Raw genomic sequence first — 21202 nt, 5'->3', positions numbered from 1 at the left:
AACTAGTGATTTTTCGCTCGGTGAGCTTCAGAATACATTGCCAAAGGGCTTTGTGTTTCTGTTGCTTCTTTAACAATTTGGATCAGGTAATCAATAGTTAATAGATCTTATGTTATATAGTAATAATAGTTAATAACATCGTATGCCTTTTAAACGTACCAATTTAGTGTGTTGTTTTTGTTTGGAAATAGTCACGGTTGTCCTTTAACTTTTTGCAAGTATTTGTGTTTGCAGTGAAAGACCGCCAGAGGGAGTTGCAGGACGTCACTTCATTTGGCCACATTGAAGGGCGCTGAGGCGAGGAGTCCTGGCCGCAGGTTTGAGGTGACTCAAGACTCGGGAAGTCGCCTGCTTCTGGTGGTGGTGGTGGTGGAGATGGAGACAATTCAAACAAAGATTACTTTATTACTGAAAATGTCACTATCCTACATTCTTCACATAACGTCTAACGTTATGTCTGCTTCGCTAAGATAATTTCCTAACCTATTCACTCCTGCTAAGTTCCCTTCAAAGTAAAAGAAACCCCAAATAATGGAATTGTAAATTGAAATAGTCTTAGCAGTATATAAAATATATATATTTTTTATAACAATCAGAATAAAGTAAACTACTGGTAGCCATGCCAATTTCCACTATATTTGCAATCAACACTTTACAAAGGTCCTCCACATACAAAATTAATTTTATTGGGGTATTTTTTTGTCTCAAGCCTGAAGATTCACTCCTTGTAAATGAGAAAAGTTCATCCCTTACTTCTTTGTCTTGCCAAACAAACACCCAAGGAAGGAAGTAGGTGCCTATCACAAAGGGGCGCTGATACCTTGATGCACCAAAACTCTCAGCCAGGGAGGTTGCTTCAGTCCTGCCTTGTTTTTTGTTTTTTTTTTGTTTGTTTGTTTTTATCTCTTCCCAAACACAAAACTACAAGTTAAGGCATGAGGTTGAAACTTTTTGAAGGTGGTTATAAACAGTAAATATCCTACTTTATGTTTTTTCTATAGTTTATTTCTTACAGTTTTTTTAAGGTTATTTTTGCTTGTTTGCATGTCGACATGCTCTGCTGTGAAAGTCAGGGAGGAAAAAGTAACGGGTCTTAATGGGAGGTTTATAACCTCTTAAAACTAACACAGTTCTCCAAAGAAGAAGAAGTGGTCCCAACTGAGAACCTGTGAGATCATCCTAGTCTACCACCACCACCACCAGTCTGCTCTGTAAGGCAGCGTCACACAAAGTTTCACTTCTCTGCTCAAGTTTGCAGAGTCAGGACTAAAAAAGGATCTTCGCATTTTCAGGGATCTCTTCCCTCTGAGCCGATGTGTGATGTGAAAACTTCTCACTTAGTTGCTGCTTAACCACTAACTGATGCCAAATGAAGGCCAATTAACATCAAGCCAAGCCACATTGACAAACCTGAACAGGAGAGCATTGCCTAAGCCTGTGCAGAAAGACTCTCCCTCTCAGACAGCATGTAAAATGAAATCCCATTAATGCGAAACAGGTTTTCCTCCTTCATCTGGACTTGGAGGCCTTCGTCTGGACTGCAGCCAACCCTCCACCCCACCCTCTCCGCTGTTCCCACATGAGACCACCTTACAAACTGGAGGTTATGAAGGGGGTGTGGGGGGGAGTGGAATGTATTTTGCCCTGTGTGATGTGATTGTTTGCAGAGGAATGGGTTGACCTTGCCCTGTAATGCCACACACACACGCAAGCACACGCTAGGACCCTGGCCGGGCTGGAGGTGTGTGAGACAGACCTGCTGAGTGCAGGAGGTCTGGGACCCCGTCACCACTTCCTGCAGACAGAGAACAGAGGATCCAGTCAGCTGAAGTCAGTGCGGGACAATAATGAGCCGTCCAGCCGCCACCACCGCCACCTCATTCCAGGTATTATTGGAACCTTCTCATGTTTCCACTGCATGCACAAGGCAACTGAGCAATAATATCCTGTCGGAGTTCCACAAGTTAAAAAAAAATAATAATAATAATAATAATAATAATTTAAAAACTAAGTGTGCTATTTTAAAGTTTCAACCAGCAATGAAGAGTAACTTTCACTGGGAATATGTATGAAGATCACTATTTATTTATTATTTAATCCATTTATTTCTTTATTAATTTTATATGTACAAATATAATTTAATAAGTTTTCCAGTGAGACATTTTTACATCAAAGTTCTGGATGAATAACACCTTGATTGTTTTCATTGTTATCATCGCTTGAAACGTAAAGACAGCTCATCTTAAAAATCTTTAATTTAGTCTTAAATGAAAATCTTGACTTGATTTATTTCGTATATTCACACTTCAGCACAGTGTTGAAATATTTTAGTATTTATAATTTTGTATTGTTTATTGCGCGTATTTTAATTCGTGTTACGGGAAGTACGTTATTATCAAATTATGATGTTATTCGTGATATGATGATAATTCATATTTTTATTGTTCTCTCTAAAATTATCTCGAATCGAATAAAATAATAAATACCGTGTTCATTTTTCGATTATATCATCAACTTCTAGCTGTTTCTCAGACGCTGTTCTGACTAGATTCACATCACAAGCGACCCGTCGTCCTATGCACAAAAAGCCAGAAGTATGTTTTTACATCATGGTCTGTCAAACATGCTTTCACCCCTTATTTTGCACCATCGCATGAGAATAATCGACCACATAAATATTCTATTAATAATTACTATGTAGACTGAAGACAATTATGAGTGAATACGGGACCTGAAGTTACTTCAAATATTAAAATAATACTTCTTGAGGGAATTTGAGATCAATACGTTTAGTCTGTCAGTCTAAACGACAACCTGACACTTTTTTTTTTTTTTTTGTTTTAACTAAACCTGTTTGCATTGACCTACAGTTTAAAAACAAACAAAAAACAAACTTAAATAAATCGCTACAGGAAACTTTGTTGGTATCCTCCCTCGGGGTTTATTTTACGTCTTATTTAGATGTGATTGGGTAAACAATTGGATACAAGGCGAGTCTCTGAAATGAGTCCATTGAATTGAAAGTACAGTAGGTACAATTTGATTGGAGCGTGAATACACGCACTAACACGGACCTCCGTGGCCGCGCACTCACGTTGCTCGAGCGGTTCTTTATTGGCGGGGATTTAATATCGGCATAAAGCGCAAAAAAAAGAGGAAAAAAATCCAACTGTAATCGAGGCTTTAACATAATTAACAACATAATAAGAATATTATCTAGTACATCTGATGTTTTGAACGATTTCCATATAGGATGTGCTTACATCTATCTATCTATCTATCTATCTATCTATCTATCTATCTATCTATTACAAGCTATTTGGGGTCATTCCGGAGGGTCCAACGACTCAATTGAAGACCAACATGAGATGTGACCAAGACCAGGGGGCCTTTTCGTGAACGACTGAAGGATCATATTCTGTAAAACTATGAAGGCGAGCTAACAGCGCAAAAGACTGAGCAGAGGAGGCAGCAGGGGCCTGTGAAAGAGTCGGGACAGATCGTGCACGGTGGCCTCTCCGTGACCCCTCCAGCCCTCTCAACCCTGCACGCCTACGGTGATCACATTCTACAGTAATCCAGTCAAAGTGATGCGCGCTCGCGTCAAGCCTCTCATGTTGATGATGATGCTGCTGCGTGCAACTATACTGAGTCTTTGTTGAGCTGTTGGTTGACACAGGAAATGACTTTACACTGACCGTCAGAATGTAAAACAGCAGGACTATCTCGTTTAAATTTGTTGGGCCTCCGGGTGGAAGAAGAAGAATCTACCCTGGGGTCTTTGGATTGTTGCCATAAAACGAACTTCAACATTTAAATCCAGAACATGTCTAGCCTCTCCTTCTTTAACACTCAGTATAGGTGGTCTCAGTACTACAGTATCAGACAGAATCCATGTATATAGGCTGGATACCAGGAGGGGATATTAGGGTTCAATTGAAGTCTATAATCAATGCGTCATGTGCGGTGATTCGGCGCGATGAATGTTGGATAAGAAGAGTTATCAAGCCTCAATCGATTGAGCGAGGGTGATTCTGTGGAGGTTGGTGCGCGTCCTGGGGGTCTGCGCGCCCCCCCCTGCTCGTGCACAGTCCATGGTTGTGTTTGTGTGTTTGTGATTGGCCCGCGTCACGGCAGTGATTTGGGCTGCGGGAAGCCTTCGAGTACCGTGTCCGACCTATGGGGGAGCAGGGACGAGCGAAAGGGGGAGGGCGCAGTGCGCGAGGCGGACTCCATTTGGAACGATCGCCGGTCAAATCGGGACTGCACTTCGAGTCAGCCGGGGTGATGAGAGGAGAGGCGATATAAAGATCGCATCCGCTCTTTGAACCGAGGCTCCAGCGTCCAGCTCCTGCAGGGCGGCCGTGACCGTGACGGGGCGCAGCGGAGCAGCACCGGCCGAGGTGTGCGCGCAAGGAGGCGGACATCACTGGCCCAGCAGCGCCTGGTTTTTCCACAGCTGATGCGCGGGCGCGATGGATGTTTAAGGACTTACCAAATCCACGAGCGGCGGGAATTTGGACTTTTCCCTTTGAAATACACTTTTAGAAGAGCTCGACACGGGCGGCCGGGCTGCAGGATGAGCGCGTTCTGTGCACGGTGCGCGTGGCGGTGCATCTGAGGTAAAGCGCCATGTGGGAGATGCTGCGAAATAACAGCATCTGTCCACAACACACGCACATGCCGAGCACAAGCCGTGTTTTAATGTCAGTGATGTGTACTTACCTAGCAGTTCATCCCTTGCTCTGCATGTTAACACTGCGGAGGCGTTAACTCAACTTATTGTCACTGCTTCAATAAGAAATATCAGTGGATTCTTGCAGCATTGACATTGACATTGTTTGCTGCAACGTAGTGTAAAATCTGACTGTTGTTTTGTTTTTTTTCATATTTATTGGCAGTAGACGTGTATTACAGTAGACTTCCTTTAGGGCCCAACAAAAAAAAAAACATGTCAAAGTTCAAGTTCATTTACGTTTCACTCGGGCTTTAAAGTGCTTTGTTCTGTGGTTATTGGATCAGTTAAACGTGTGATCTCTGTCATACGATGACCTGGTGAAATAGAGACTATCATTAGTGCTATGACATTATTGGTTATTTAGAAGAAGTGCATTGATTTATTGGATTTTATTTCATTTGAGGCATGCGATAATTGCTTTTTCATTAGATAATAATATAATGAGTAATGTGTTTACCATGCTTTTTTTGGTTTGGATAGATTGACCTCAATTTATACAAGTGTTGAAGTGTTGAAATTCATCTCATTACATGCTAAACAAAAAGCTAATTTAGTAACGTAATATTAATTAAAAGAAATGTAATATTAATATAAATCTTTTTTCTAACAACAGGTCGTTAGTGGGATTTTTAAATAACAATATTAACTCCCCCTGTGTGTGTGTGTGTGTGTGTGTGTGTGTGTGTGTGTGTGTGTGTGTGTGTGTGTGTGTGTCAGAGGGGTATGGCGAACGGAGGGGACCGGTTCGGTCTCTCGGACCGTTCGGACTCGGATTGCATGGATTCTCCACAGGACAGCAAACAGGAAAATCACAGCTACACGACGCTGAACTCACCAGCTTCACCACGTCCAGCGCCCATCCAGCAGCATGGACCGACCTCGACAGGAGCAACCGACCAAAATGTGAATATCGACTCAAATAATAATGATACTTTCAAGTAATTCAATCTGAAGAGCACGTAAAAAAAAAAAAAAAGTCTCGTTTTTTGTTGAAGTAGTTACACCGATAAGGAAATTGATGTTGCCTTATTTATTTTATTTTTTTAGATTTACTTCTTTGTGGAGGAACAATCTATTGTGCAGCCTGTTTTATTCTAAAGTTTTCAATTTGGTGAACGGAATGTCTGTTTGTTTGCATTTTCTGCAGGGAATGGAAGGTATAAAGGTGTTCCTACATGACAGAGAACTCTGGACTAAATTTGATGAAGTGGGAACAGAGATGATCATCACCAAAGCTGGAAGGTAGAATATTTTTTTGTTTTCTTTTGTTTTATCTGTTGACTCCGGGTCTAAGATTGAAGGTAAATTTCCAGTGCAATAAAATCTAATTTCTAATTCGACCTTTTGGACGAATGGACGAACACTTAGAATACATTGTATTGTTCTATCTTATTGTGGGAGAAACTGATGAGGATTTTTGTTCCTTTGTTTTACTATCAATAGGAGAATGTTCCCAGGTTACAAGGTGAAAGTCACGGGACTCAACCCAAAAACCAAGTACATTCTCCTGATGGACATTGTCCCTGCAGATGATCATCGCTACAAATTCGCAGACAACAAATGGTTAGTAAAATAAAATGTTTTTTTTTTTTTTTTTTAATCCGAAAAATGTCCAAATTATGTTGGACAGGATTACCCGGGGGGCAAAGTGTGCAGGCGGTCAATTTTGCCAGTCTCGATTAATGACACGTCGCTGATTTATGATGGGGTAGCCTAGCTCGACTAAAACAAAAGCTCACCTAGCCTCTTTCGATTAATTTTAAAAGTAACCATTCCATCTGATTGAACTCGTTTTTTGTTTTATTTAAAACCGCAAAAAAAACAAAAACAAAACAACTCTAGATTTTCCTCCGTGTCGTGCCGCCTATACGTGAAAAGGTCGGATCCTTCTTGCAGCTCAGCGTGGCCTAGTTTCCACCCGTGACTGCCCGCCGGTTAAATCCAGGGTTCACCGGGCGGTAAGGAGCCACAGTCCAGGATTAAGCGCTATTATTCGGCTGCATTGTGCATCCGATCACATCCATGACTGCAGGGGGAGAACCATCACTGCTTAAGCCACTTCAACAGAATGAAATAACGGCAAAAGTTGCGGCTCAGATCAGGAACCCCGAGAAGCTTCTGGAAGAAATAGTCCAAATGTACGAGTTCTGTCCCAAATATAACACACTGTGTTTAATGTTTACGTCTCCCTCCGTCACGTCATTTGACCTTTAGCTTGCACAATGCATACACGCCACTATTATTCATTGTTATTTCTAATATTTCTGTTTAACTACAATTTAGTTTTCAGACTCGAGCACGTCCACTCACTCAAAAATAAATAAATAAATACATGAATAAATACAATCAGATTAAAAATAAATAAATAAATAAATAAATAAAACAGCACTGCATTTAAAGCCTAAACGGCCATCGCCGAGATTAAATATTGATGGACTCTCCAACAGGTTGCTGTGTGTGTGTGTGTGTGTGTGTGTGTGTTTTTGATTACTCCGTTCGGTGTCTTTTTTTTTCTCTAGTACGAGAAAGGTCATGAGCACGACATGCCTAAAAGACGAGCACGGTATACGTAAAAGATAAATAAAATAAAGGTATACGTAAAACATTCGTCCTAAAAAAAAAATATATATGTATATATATTTATATAAATACATATATATGGACAACGTGGTGGTTTTCTACTCAGACAAACATCAGAGTGTGAGTCTCCACCGTGATGTGCCGTGTGTAGGTCGGTTACCGGGAAGGCAGAGCCCGCCATGCCCGGAAGGCTCTACGTCCACCCGGACTCCCCCGCCACCGGTGCTCACTGGAGCCGCCAGCTCGTCTCTTTCCAGAAACTTAAACTCACCAACAACCACCTGGACCCCTTCGGACACGTAAGTCCTCCTATTTAACGGTGACTCGTTTTGTTTGTGTAGCTTTGACCAGAAAAGTAGTCTTCCCAAGATGGACTATTGGCTGTTTTTTTTTTTGTTTTGTTTTTTTGTTTTTTTTAAGCTAACGAATAAAACACGTTGCGAAGGAGCAGAGCAATGGCGGCGACGTTAACTGTCATTTATTGATGAAAATGGACTATCTGTCACACCGAGTAGTCAAAACAAGCATTTTGGGGCGGTTAACCCTCGAGTGGTATTTTACTGGAGGAGGAAATATCAAACAAACACAGCTGGGAGTCAGACATGCGAACCTGAGCACTCTCTGGCAGCACACAGTAAAACTCAGCACACATCACAACACGGCACAAATCACCTCCTGCAGGGCCGCCTGCCTCCTCCACACTACAGCCTCGGCCTGCTCCAGAACCGGAACCGGATCTGGGTCTCCAAGAGCAGGTGCACGCGTTTTGTGCACATTTCAAGTAAATTCGTCTAACGCGCATTAAGCAACCTAGTTGCCAAATCTGCCCACGCTTGTTAAATTAAACGCAACGATCGGAATGAGTGTGAAGTCCATGAAGTCCAGCAGGCCCGCGTGTCACTCCCGGACACGTCACCGCGATTCAACTCAAGCCCCTCTGGTTAAACTAATGCGCGCGAAATTGCACGTCAACGCAGAGGGCCGGATAATAGCTGTGTTTTGTGGGGACACTTATTTGTTGCTGTACTAGTTTTTGGCAACACACGAGCAACTCGCCGCAAACTTTTGGAGAATTTCGACTTCATTTATTTGGTTAAATGTGTAAGTGTCAATGCATGCATGGTTTCTCATCTGATAAAGGACAAATACAGTCACTTGATTTAGTTAGTCAATTTAATCGTGCTTAAAATAAATGTGCTGTACCTTATTTGGACAATTAAAAAAAAAAATCCTTATGTTAAAATTTGTTTGCAATGGCAAGTGTTTGTGCTACTATGTGCTTTCCGTTCTTATTTTAATGGAGACCACATGATTTCTCTCTTTTTTTTTTTGTTTCAATCTTGGCTCTTGCCTTGGGGGAAATGATGGATTTACTTTTTCTTTGAGATTTGTTGATCTGTAAGGATGTGAATATGTTCCGTCTAGCTCAGGGATTTGTGCTGTTCATGAAATCTGTATAATTCATCTAAAGTAGTGTCTACTCTCCACCTGGTCCCAACATGGGCCAGCGTTGGGTTTTGGAAAACACGACGGGCCCGTTAATCACACCTTCTCAAACCCTCCCCCCATGCAGATAATTCTCAACTCCATGCACAAATACCAGCCCCGCCTCCACATCGTCAAGGCCGATGAGAACAACGGCTTTGGTTCAAAAAACACGGCTTTCTGCACCCACGTCTTCTCGGAGACAGCCTTCATTGCCGTAACATCGTACCAGAACCACAAGGTACTCTTTACACAGAACACCACGAGCCGCCAGAGCCTTGTTGCGCCGTCCTAAATGGATAAAATAATGCAGTCACTACAGTTTTCCAAAAGTGAAACATTTTCATTAGTTTGGTCTTATGTTACTGTTTGCATTTTGCTTCCAGAAAGTCAATTTGCAATGTCTCTATTTATGTGTCCTTACCCAGAATTTGTAAACATGTCGAAAAACAAATGATGGCCTTTGACACTGTGCGTGTGTGCGAGCGCGCGCGCGCGTGCCCGTGTGCGTGTGTGTGTTTCAGACAGAGAGAGAGGGAAAACATGTGTGAGAGTGTGTGAATGTCTGTAATGATGTGTTTCTTTCCCTTGATCTTGACTGATCCAGTTTCCACAGTGCCAGATAGTGAGACTCATTGCTGGAGCCTCTGGCCTGCTGCTTGTGTTATATTTCACAACACAATACACACAAATGTCAAATCATTTTTTTTCCCTTGAGTTTTCCCAATGGAAATCATAAATTCTGATTATTTGCATTCAAAGTTTCTTTCATGAACTGCATTATTTATCATTAATTTATTATAGTCAGTTTTAAACAAAATTCGGTTCAATTCACATTCTGGAAGTTCTCTGTATATTGTGACATTTTTAATACTGGACCCATTTAAAATGTCAAACATAAATTATACGATAGGTCACTTTAGAAATATGTATTTACTCATTTAATTTTATTATTATTATTTTAGAATGTATCTGATTATGCATACTGGATAATAGTAAATTGGCCATCACAAAGTGACCACTGTATTAGCAATTTCCTATACTTTATGTCCGTCAACTTTACCATTGAAGCCATTCATTTAAATCTGTGTTCCCACGCTCCCATCACAGTACATCATTTAAAAAAAATAATAATTTGCACAAAAACCAACATAATTTCTACCTGACAGGATTATAACCTTTCCAAAGTTAGTTTAAACTTATTTTCCGTCAGCCCTTATCTTCCCTAAGGCGTGATGAACACACAACACCGAGGTTTCCTTCCCTCCATGACATCACTGAGAAAAGCTGCAACACTTAACATCAAAGTTCGGAGCTTCGGGCCCTCTAAAAGCTTTGGCCTGAAATCCTTAAACCCAGCGACTGTTTCGGTAAACAGTTTATTCTGCGTCAGCTGGCGAGGACACGGTCCACTCCTGAGGAAATGTCGGCATGCTGAGGAATGCGCACCGTGCCGTGCTGCGGCACAGCTGCTTTAAAAATTTTTTTTTTTTTTCGTGTGTGGGCCCCTTTTCCAATAGTAAACGATCGACTTTCCAGTCAATGAGGAGAATGTTTCAAAAGCCATGTGCGTCGGGGAACGTTTGGAAGAACACGTGTGCGTGGGCGTGCTGTTGTGCAATTGTGTAATACTGCTCACAATTTAAGGCCTTCTCTGTTTTGCAATCAGATTACGCAGCTGAAGATTGAGAACAATCCCTTTGCTAAGGGCTTCAGAGGCAGCGACGACAATGAGCTCCACCGCATGGCCAAACTGCAGGGGTGAGTCGCTTTTCCAACCCATTTTTGTTTGTTAGCTTGTTTTGCACAGCATCATGTGGGCTTCAGTGCGTGTGCGCTGCGTCCTATTCTTCTCCGCTCGGACTGTTATGATGAGGCCCATATGGCCGTGGTCGTGCGTGCGTACGTGTCTGTGTGAGGCCGAGTGTTGTGCAGCGATGTGAGCCATTGTCACCTGAAGGACGAACCCTTGTCCACAATGTTCAGCGCAAAGTCGACACCCAGCGCGGCTGGTATCAGGCTGCTGCTGCTGCTGCTGCTGCTGCTGCTGCTGCTGCTGCTGCTGCTGCTGCTGCTACTGCTGCCTCCCTCAGAGTGTCGGCGCTCGTCAGCTGATGGCCTTACATGGTATCTGTTTGCATGCCTTCCGTTCAACGCAGCCGGATTAGAAGCTTCACTAAGTCAAAGGGAAAGGCTGTTGGGGAGGAGGAGGAGGAAGAGGAGGAGGAAGAAGAAAGGCTCGTATTAAACGCACGCGGCCCTGTGCTGTTGTGCCGCTGCGGTTGGTGGAGAGGAGAGCCGAGAGCAGACTCTATCTGAAGTGACACGCGGATGGATGTTTATTTTTAGACTGCCGAGTTATCTCACAGCAGCACCGACTGTGTGTGTGTGCGCGTGCGTGTGTGTGTTGTCTGTGTGTGCGCGGGTTTGTGCGCGAGTCTGCGTGTCACTATCTCAGCGAGAGTCAGGGAGATGTGGCCCGCTGTCCCCTACATACCACAGAGTTCACCAAGAGGGCAGTGTGCTCAGAGAGAGATCAGAGCTGAAGGGATTGAGAGCGGCCAGCGAGAATCAAAGGAGGAGCAGTGAGAAAGAAAACAGCCAGGAGGACGGAGGAAATGGCGAATGCAAGGATTAAATCTCGCGGAAGATCTGCGTTCACTGTTGTTACGCCCCCGCCTGAGTGCTAAAGGTCCAGTGTGTCAAATCTTTGAGGAAGCCCACCTGAGAGCACGCTTCGTATTTAGGCCACTGTCAGGTGGGCTTCCTTAACTACCGAGATTTCTTTAAAAAGTTCTTTAATTTTAGGGTATTTTATAGCTCTGGAATAGTCAATAGCTTTTCTACGTATATGGGTTTGCTAAGCATAGGGGGCAGCACTGGGAAGGGTTATGTTTTGTTGTTTTTTTTACCAGGGCAAGAGAGGCGGCAGCAGTCATTGTTTTGTTCATTTCTTTCAATTCGCCAGGACAATGGACTCTGTTGCATCCCTCCGTGAATTCAGTCCCTCGGTGCCTTAGTGGCCGTTTGATTTAATTTTGATTCATTTTATTTTGTTAGTTGAGTTTGGATATTAAGGACAAAAGCAGAGAAAAGGATAAATGGTCACGACACCATTATTGCTCTATCTACATTCCTATGATGTGAAAGACAAAGTGTAGGAAAACCAAAGTACTTTCCTTGTTCTGTGAATATACTTTTATTATTTTGTATTTAAGTGCAGTGTGTTAGGCTTTTACCAATGCAAAAATCATAAATCAGCCACATTTTACACACTGGACCTTTAAATCCTTTCTTTTTTGTTGTTGTTTTTTCAGGAAGGATTTCCCCGTGGTGCCACGCAGCACCGTCCGTCAGAGGGTCTGCACCTCTGCCAGCCCCTTCGGGGGCGACAGTCGGGGCGTGCAGGCCTCGCCCGAGTGCGTGGGCTCCCCGTACAGCTGTGACAACAGCCTGAACGGCAGCAGCCCTCAGGAGCTGCTGGGCGCCACGCCCGCCCCCTACGCCCTGCCCCGTCCTCACCTGCAGCACGGCCAGCAGGCTCAGGTGTACCACTGCACCAAGAGGAAAGGTAAGGCTTGACTTTCCATTGATGCAGTAAAAAAAAAAAAAAAAAAAGAGGTACATCTCAGGTTTTGGTCTCTGTTTTCTGCCACTGACTAAAAAAACAAACTTGCACTATTTAATATGGAAGTTTTAAAAAGTGTCTTACGTGATAACCTTTCACTCGTCCAATATCTGTTTCAGCTTGAAAAAAAAAAAAAAAAAAAAAAAAAACACAACAAATTGGCAACCATTTGAAAATATCCATCTCGTTGTTTGATATTATTTTAATAGGTTTTAGAAAGTTTTTTCTTGTTCTGGTTTTCCAGACCATAGTTTAAACTAGATGTGCTAAATAATTGGATTTTCTATATTTTAGCCTACCAGTTCACTGACACGTGAGATATAGATGACTGTAAAATTATATTTACTTGACTTGCGGGCACATCCAATCATCATTGATGTCAGGAATGTGGACCAGAGAAGATGCCTGTTTATACCTTCAAGTCAGAAATAACAATTGTGTGCCAGCTTATTAATTGATCGTTTTCATTTAAAGCTCGTCCTATTTATTTTTTCATATTGAATAAGCACGTGTTTAGTATTTGTTCTACATTTTTCGTAGCATCAAATTCATAATGTGAGCAGCTGAATTAATTGTAATAGTTGTTTCTCATTCTTGGTCATTTGTACGAGCTTGCATTGCATGTTAATTCAAGTATGTAAAGCAAAAAGTTCTCTTTTAAGTAATAGTGGTTCAATTATATAATTCTTGAAACTATATCGGCTGGATAAAAATAAAAATATTTCTAAGGTGCAACTACATGCAGTAGGAGGAAACTGTTGGGGGTGATAACTGAAGATTATTACAGAGATTATTTTATTATGTATGTCGCCTGTTAAACTGTTGCCGCCGTCATTGAAGCCAGTGTGCTTTTGTTTGCGTCTCCCTGCGCAGCGGAGGAGAACTGCTCTTCAGGACATCGACAGCACGCGTACAAGAAACACTTCCCCGGCGCCTCGCCAACTGAGGGCGAGTCTTATTTCAACTCCACCTCCTACCCTCCTCCGCCTCCTCCTCCTGGTCCTCCAAGTCTCTCTGGCAGCTCCACCCTGGCCTTCTCTGACTCCCCCTACAGCTCAGACGTGGGTCAGCGCCAGGCGTGCATGTTTGCGGGCTCCGAGCCCAGACTGGACGAACTCGGCTGCGCGCCCTGGCCGTACAACTGCCCTCTGCCCTCCGCCATGACCCCCATGGAACCGTACCCGCCTTACACCCCTCACCCGCCCTACAGCGCCAGCCCTCAGGGGTCTCGGATCGGCGCCGCGGCCCACCAGAGCTCCCCGGCGCTGGGCGACCACGCCGCCCACGACTCCTACCAGAGTCAAACCTCCGGACCCGCGGCCCAGAGCTCGCAACACATTCACAGCCGGCAGCTCAGCCCTCTTCTCAGAGAGTTCCCCCGCTACACGGCCAGCCTGTCCCCGCCTCTCTACCACACACTGGAGATGCACGCTCACATCCGCTGCGGCATCCCGGAGTGGAGCGCAGCCTCCTAACTGAGCCAGAGACGGGATGACCTCCACAGAAAACAGAAAACAGAAAAAAGGATAAGCGAAGAGAGATTCCTGCTCCCTGATGTACGGAAGAGGATCAGGGCCACAAGAAAAGAAAACATATAATTTTTTTTTTCACGTTTCCATTTTGAGAATGAAGTTGAAATTTCAAGAGGAAAGTCGACGTAAAAAAGACAAAATTTCGTGAATACAATTGAAATTTTGCAATTAATGTCAATGTGAAGTGAGTCACAATGTCGAGAATAAAGTCGAAAGGCTCTGCGTGCAAGTCTAGTGGAGTACTTCCGTTTTCCTTTCCTCATTGCTGTGGGTGAACCTTGTGGGCAACCTCCTCCAAGTTTGTTTGTTTTTTTCTACTGAACAGACGTAAAGTTCGACACAGTCTTTTCAATGTCCTAATGCTTATTAGCGCACTGTGTTTGTGTGCCAGAAGAGTCAGGATTTCCTTGTTACTAAACCCAGTTTTGAAGTACAATTCCACAAGTGGTTCCACAGAAGACATGTTGTCAAGTGACAAAGGTGCGCGAATACCATAAATTGATTCATCGTTAATCTCGAAATTTCCTCTTGATTCACGAAATTTCGTCTTTTTTTTATGCCGACTTTCTCTCGAAATTTTGAATCACGAAATTTCAACTTAAAACTCGAAATGAGAACTTAAATAAAATCCTCCTTCCTGCGATATTTTTTTTCTCTTCTTGTGGCCCTAATCCTCTTTCGTACGAATGTGATCATATTTGTAAATAATTGTGATGTGTTTTTTGTTTTGTTTTTTGTGCTACGCGACAAGGTGTCACCCCTAGGTTGTAAATATATTCTCTCTCCTTCTGTTGCAAAACTTGTCAAAAGTGAATCTTGGACATAAAGGGCGCCATCATTTGGCATCAACTCACCACGAACCAAAGAGTGATGTCACAAAGCTGTAGTGCGCCAGACCACGTCTGCTTCCCTTTTCAACTCGTCAGATAAGGCGGTGCTCAACATTTAGCGACCAAAATAATTTCAGCTCCCACGGCTGCGGCCCCGCGGCTGATGGTGCAGTGCGGTGCGGTGGGGGAGGTGCAGGCGGGGGAGGGGGTGGTGGGTTTTGGTTTGCGACGCTCGTGTCAGCCCGGCTCAAAGGATGCTGTGAGTTAATTTCCAGCGAGATGGGCTGCAGCAGCCGCAGGCGCCTCGCCACGGAGATAAACAGTTTGTTTAGCACGCGCTACAGGCTGAGGGACCTGTGAACGCCATTTCCGGTGCATTCTGGGTAAACGCACAACTCGGCTCTGACGCCGCAGTCGTCGTTGTCGTCGTTGTCCTCTTAGTCACCCCCTTCCTTGATGACCAATCAGCTCTTTCTGTTTAGTCACAGCCAGCCAATGAAAGCTCTCCACTCCGACTCGCAAGAGTGCATAGTGCTGCACACGTGCACACACACACACACACACACACACACACACACACACACACACATGCTGCCTCCCCTGCCCTCCCTCTCTGAATTATTCACGAGTCCTTTGTTGATCCACAACATGTGAGGATTGCTCAGCAGACACAGGTGATCTCAGTGCTGTTCATGTGTTGGTGTCGATGCTGCACTGTTAAGTAGTCCTTTTAGTCTCGCTGTTGTAAATTTGAATGCTTCCCGCCATGTCCGCAAGAGTATTTCTACTTTTATGGCTTTGAGAACCTCTTTTTGGGCTCACAGTGAAAGAAATAAATGTTAGCTTTTCCGTGTTTGTTTTTACATGCAGTAACATGTGCGAAGGTGCTCTGACGTTACAAGCCAACAGTGTTGAGGGAGCAGCTTCTCCTTCCTCCTCAGTATTTGTTGGAAGATTGAAAGTGTGTGTGTGTGTGTGTGTGTGTGTGTGTGTGTGTGTGTGTGTGTGTGTGTGTGTGTGTGTGTGTGTGTGTGTGTGTGTGTGTGTGTGTGTGTGTGTGTGTGAGAAAGAGAGAGAGAATCTTGTCAATGAGATTTTTATATCCATGGTCCTGCTCATAGTATTTATTTATGCAGCATTGTAAAGATTTGTTTGCTGTTGTGAAACAAGATGTTACTGTTCAGACATACTTGTTTTTTTTCTCTCTTTCTTGCTGGTTTTGCCCTCAAACTCCAAGTAGTGACATAAAACAGACTTTTTTTTTTCTGTTCAATGAAAATAAAGACCGATTTATATACACAGAGGGTAAGAATTTTGGTAGACTTTTAAATGTTGGCAAGATTCTCATTACGCTGTCTTCGCTTTAAGCTATTAATAACACGCTCGCAGGAACAAGCTATTAACATTCCCACTGGGTTATTTAAAGTATGGAGCCTGCAATTTGGAAACTCTTTTAGAGTGCACTACAGTTTATCAGTGCATGTAGTGGCTTGAGGACATGAAAACAACAGTGGCCTCTACCTTCTTTTTCTCCAAAGGGTATGTGTAGTGGTTAGGGTTAGGGTTAGTGCCACAAAGTCCAGGGGGTCCAAAGTGTAAAGGTGTACACGGCCATCTTATCGATTATAGGGGAACCGCAGTGTGTCAAACTGCTGCAGTCCGAGCGCTGTGGGTCCTGGGAGCACCTCCTCTTATCTCTGACAGGTTGTTTGGCATCTCCGTTCTCCACCAGCTGGACCCCCTCACTGACAACCTGCTGCCCTGAGAGAGGTGGGGTCTGCAGGAATATAGGACAAAGAAAAGCGGGGGTGTCTTGGTGGTCCTGGCTCTCTCTCTCTCTCTCTCTCTCTCTCTCTCTCCCTCTCTCTCTCCCTCTCTCTCTCTCTCTCAGACTCTCCATGTTACCATTTTGCTCAGATTGTGTTTTTCTCTCGTGCGACAGAATTAGCGGGCTTCATCCTGCGTCCTGCTTATTTTGAGAGAGAAACCAAATAGACTTCAGGAGTTTTACACTCTAAAGTTAGTGAAGTCAGTTTGATGTATTTGCGTCTATTTCTCCTCCCTTTCTCCTTTTCTTTCATACACGGTAGGGTCAGGGGTTAAGCAGGCAGCTCTTCAAAAGGTCTGTTCCTCCTTAACCCCCTCGTCTTCAGACACATTCAGGCTAGGATGAGGAGAAGGAGAGAGAGGAAAGGGTGGAGCGAGAGGCTCCCAAGTAAGGAGGGGAGGGGGCATCTGCTTCGACCCCTGGAGATGGATTGCATTACTTCATGCGTGCTTGTACAGTAACAGAGCTAAGAGATGGCCTCGCATGTCGAGGAAGTTAGCACGGAAAATGAAGCGCTGGCTAAAGCCGTGGAAAATAATCTGGAACACAGAGGGTGTGTATGGGTTGTGCGTGCAGGGGACCCCCATTCATCAGTAAGGGACCTCAGACACACAGGTCGAATGCTGGATTGATGAACCTTCGTGATCAAAGAGCCTAAGTGGTGCTTATCATTATCTCCCCGGTCTACACACCATGGCCCCAACCCCTCTACACACACACACACACACACACACACACACACACACACACACACACACACACACACACACACACACACACACACACACACACAGAGTCAGTAAACTGCATACTACGTACGCTCCTTTTTTCGCATTCTGATCCAAATTTACAGATTAACAATGCTTCAAAGCTGACTGAGTAAAGGAATCATCTGAGACAAACCCACACACTCACGCGTATGTATTTTCTGCTATGTGCAAAGACAGCCCATCGAAAGCTAAAACAACAATTTAAATATCACTTATTTGGCTTGCAGACCTCCATTTTTTCCCCTCACTGACGTAATGCTGGAGGTTTCAGGGGAGAGCTTGCGTTTGTGCTGCAGCCGTGCAGAGTGATTCCTCTCTCAAAATTAGCTCCTTCAAAAGGCATAAAAGACTAATTTCAAGCTTATTTCATTACAGTCTGAACTATTGTTTTAAACGTATAATTGTGCCTTTGGAGTCCTCGCTTGCTAAGACATTTGTGCGATGCCCAGCATTACTGATGTGATTTTGTGAGGAAAAAGTGGCCTGAGATGGAGTGTAATTGGTAAAGCTGATTATGGTTTGTCTTTATGGGTCTCATGGTGCTCTGTCACAGGGCCGAGTGACAAAATGGGAGAAGCTGGAAACCTCTGTGAGGCGGGAAACATGGGAAGGACTCAAGTAAATATAAAAGTATCACATATTTGAAGGATCTGCTGCATTTTCTTCCACAACTGTCTACATGTCGCAGAGCAGCATAGCTTGATCAGATCAGAGGATCATCGCAAAACAGGTTGATGGAAGTATCAGCATGTGCTAATATTGTAGGCTATAAGTATCCGTAATTACAACCAGTAAGCACACTGAGGTCAGCGGAATGGCAGTGCAATAATGTTTAACAACGAATGCCTCGCCATTACACACGGTGCAATAGAGTAGGCAGGCCGAGGTTTATTTGAATGATACTATCCATCCTTGTTGTTATTTAAAAGCCACAAGAACGGTCTAATGCTGTTAAGCACAGCGGAGTTGCAAGACTGGGACCCAAGCTAATTTACCCCTAAATTAGACTGACTGGCTGAAACAGCCCTGAAATCTCTGAAGTAGATCTTAATATGAGCATAAGAGCTGTCAAGGATAAGAGGTTGAGCAGGAGTGTGTGTGTGTGTGTGTGTGTGTGTGTGTGTGTGTGTGTGTGTGTGTGTGTGTGTGTGTGTGTGTGTGTGTGTGTGTGTGTGTGTGTGTGTGTGTGTGTCTAGAGGAGGGGTGTTGGAGGGAGCTCGGATTGTGCTCTGTGATGGTCTGAGAGACAGAGGTTAAAGGTCAAACTAACAGCAGTCGGTCCAGCCTGGGGTCAGAGGGCTCAGACTAACTTGATCAGTGATGGCTGTTTATCTGACGGCCCGCGAACTGTCACCCAGGAGAAGCTGTGTTATCTTTCCGTCTCGGGCTGCGCTCTCACCCTCACTCTCACTCAGCGGCTCGGCTGTGGGGAAAAAAAAGAAAACAAAACAAAAATCCTGCAACTGATGTGGCGTAATTGGCCCCAACGATCTGCGTCTCCTCCTCCCTCCCTGTCATTCACTAAAATTGAGATCATGGAAACGGGGAGGGGACAGTGATGTGAGCAAGAATAATTGTTTTAACTCCTAACATACCGCCAAGGTTCTGAGAGCGGCGGCCAAACACACATGACAGGGTGAAAGGGAGTGAGGCGCTCCCTCAGTGGGTGGTGGAGGGGGCTTCAGGACGTCATGGAGCCAATGTCCCGTCTGATTACAGCCAGAGGACTGGAGAGGCACGCTAATCCTTCATGTATTGCCCTCTCGCGCGCACACGCGCACACACACACACACACACACACACACACACACACACACACACACACACACACACACACACACACAGATACACTAAAATAGTTTGAGACAGAGACACACAACCAGTCGGACACACACAAACCTTTTCACTGGTGGATCACCCCAACCCCCGCACCCCCTGACCTCACTCCGGCCCCCTTGTCCAGACGGGACACACAACATAATGATATCACTACCAGCAGGACTTCATTTTGCTGCTCTACTCACTTACTGTTACAGACTCTGAGCCGCTGGCGGGATTTAGCGTGTGCTAAGAGAGCAAATCTAGACATAGCCAGATCAGTGTTCATCGCCTCATTTCTGCAATAATTATTTCAGGTATGAAATCAAAAACTCTTCATGATAGGAAAAAAACTCAATCAATCTCTTACTGGCTTGACAATAAAAAACAAGCAACTGCAATGACCTCAAATAGCACTTTGGGTGGCACACAAACAAGAATAACCCACAACAAATTGCTTGTTTTTTTAAAAGTGTATCTTACTAGAATGTTAGTAGATTTGTATTCATTCATTCATCCATTTTCCATACCCGTTTAGTCCCGAGGTCAGGGTCACGGGGGTCTGGTGGAGCCTATCCCAGCTATCTTAGGGCGAAGGCAGGGGACACCCTGGACAAGTCACCAGTTCATCGCAGGGCAGTAGATTTTTATTGTAATAATAATGACAGTTTAAGTTATTGGGCCAGACAAGCACAGTACACAACTGGTTTTGGGGCACCAAATGTGACAGTGCATCCATTGGTTCAGTCTGCAGCAGAGAGCCGATCTGACCGACGCTGCCGTCCTCAGATGCTGCTGGCTAAATTAAAAAATTATTTTATTATCCTCCTGCATTTGGCTTATTACATAATGTTTGTGGTTCCCAATCTCAGCAAACATCATCAAAATTCTTAATATGAAAAGTGATGGGTTTTCCATCTTCAACAGGAAATAATAAATGACAATGTATTATTTCAGTTTTATATGTTATTTTTTACATTTGTATCCAGAAAAGTTCTATCATTTAGCCAGCATGTTATCTGAGGTCCATGTGGCTCAGCTTCCCTGAGACGGCCTCCCTCACTCTCCCTCTGTCTCTCTCCCGCTCACACACGCATTTGGCTCGCATGGGCTTCCCCGCAGGCTTGTCGCATCTCGTGTACGAGCATGTTTGCAAACAGGCCAGACAAGGCCACTGCTGTGAGACAAACACAAAACACAAACATCAATAAACAAACAAATCCATTCATACACTCCGCTCCCTCAAAACACTGTGTGCACACGCAGCCTGATTTCAGAGCACTCACTCAGCCCGCTGTCACGGCCCCTTTGTTTGCCGGGAGCTGCATTGTTTGGTTCGTACCCAGTGCATTTCGGTGATCTTGTCTCATCATTAATAGATGGTGTCAGAGAGTCGCCGGCCTCTCCCTCTGACAAGGCATTAGCATAAACACAGACTTCCTCTCAATATCTGTTTGCAACACACTGTTGACCTTTAATTATGGATGTCTAAATGTTTGCCACCTGTCCATTCATGTGTGCCACATTCATGTGTGTGTGTGTGTGTGTGTGTGTGTGTGTGTGTGTGTGTGTGTGTTTAAGCTGCAGTGACCCTTGACTCACTGCAGCTTAGACACACACACACCGTGGTTTTAACTTTCATTGTAGTTGCATTTTCGTTGCAATGCTTTGCTCATAAACCAATACGAAACATTGGGAGAATCATTTTATCATATATTCAGACTGTATAGTATAGTACAGTACTGGGTAGTATAGTATAATATAGTGAATGCAACAGGAACATTGACATCATTTTGGGATAAATTGAGGTGTTGGCCAAGGGGAAAACACCTGAGTGAAGATCAAAGATGTTTCAATGTAGATGTATAACAGGCTGGATCTCTCTCTGGATGTATAACAGGTTGGATCTCTCTCTGTAATTGAAAGAAAAAGAGATAAGCAAAGACTATCCATCCATCCATCCATCCATCTGTCCATTTTCAATACCCTCTTC

General features: G+C 44.0%; 1 protein-coding gene and 1 long non-coding RNA gene across 3 annotated transcripts; one reads left to right on the top strand and one right to left on the bottom strand.

Annotated features, from left to right (window-relative positions):
- The first annotated feature begins 141 nt into the window (after nucleotides 1-141).
- LOC142892993 (T-box transcription factor TBX5-like) lies at nucleotides 142-14938 on the top strand. Of its 2 annotated transcripts, none has more exons than XM_076033189.1 (9): nucleotides 142-1886; nucleotides 5456-5641; nucleotides 5886-5980; nucleotides 6182-6301; nucleotides 7470-7617; nucleotides 8892-9044; nucleotides 10473-10564; nucleotides 12121-12374; nucleotides 13305-14938. In XM_076033189.1, exons 1-9 carry the CDS (start codon nucleotides 1848-1850, stop codon nucleotides 13904-13906), a joined length of 1689 nt encoding a protein of 562 aa, XP_075889304.1. In that variant the 5' UTR covers nucleotides 142-1847; the 3' UTR covers nucleotides 13907-14938. The 2 variants fall into 2 exon arrangements, with proteins under 2 accessions (XP_075889304.1, XP_075889305.1); XM_076033190.1 differs by lacking the exon at nucleotides 142-1886 and adding an exon at nucleotides 3329-4622 and having other exon boundaries at nucleotides 13305-14937.
- An 827-nt stretch (nucleotides 14939-15765) lies between these two features.
- LOC142892995 (uncharacterized) lies at nucleotides 15766-19236 on the bottom strand. Its single transcript, XR_012927631.1, has 2 exons — nucleotides 18702-19236; nucleotides 15766-16570 (listed from the first exon to the last, which is right to left on the bottom strand). It is a non-coding gene; the product is annotated as an uncharacterized LOC142892995 (long non-coding RNA).
- Between the last annotated feature and the right edge of the window lie 1966 nt (nucleotides 19237-21202).

This window comes from Nelusetta ayraudi, unplaced genomic scaffold (assembly GCF_046127955.1).
Source record: "Nelusetta ayraudi isolate G7.1 ecotype Tasmania unplaced genomic scaffold, CSIRO-AGI_Nayr_v1 ptg000041l, whole genome shotgun sequence".
NCBI lineage: Eukaryota > Metazoa > Chordata > Actinopteri > Tetraodontiformes > Monacanthidae > Nelusetta > Nelusetta ayraudi.
Note: the sequence above shows the minus strand (reverse complement) of the source record. Positions and strands in the feature narration are given on the sequence as shown.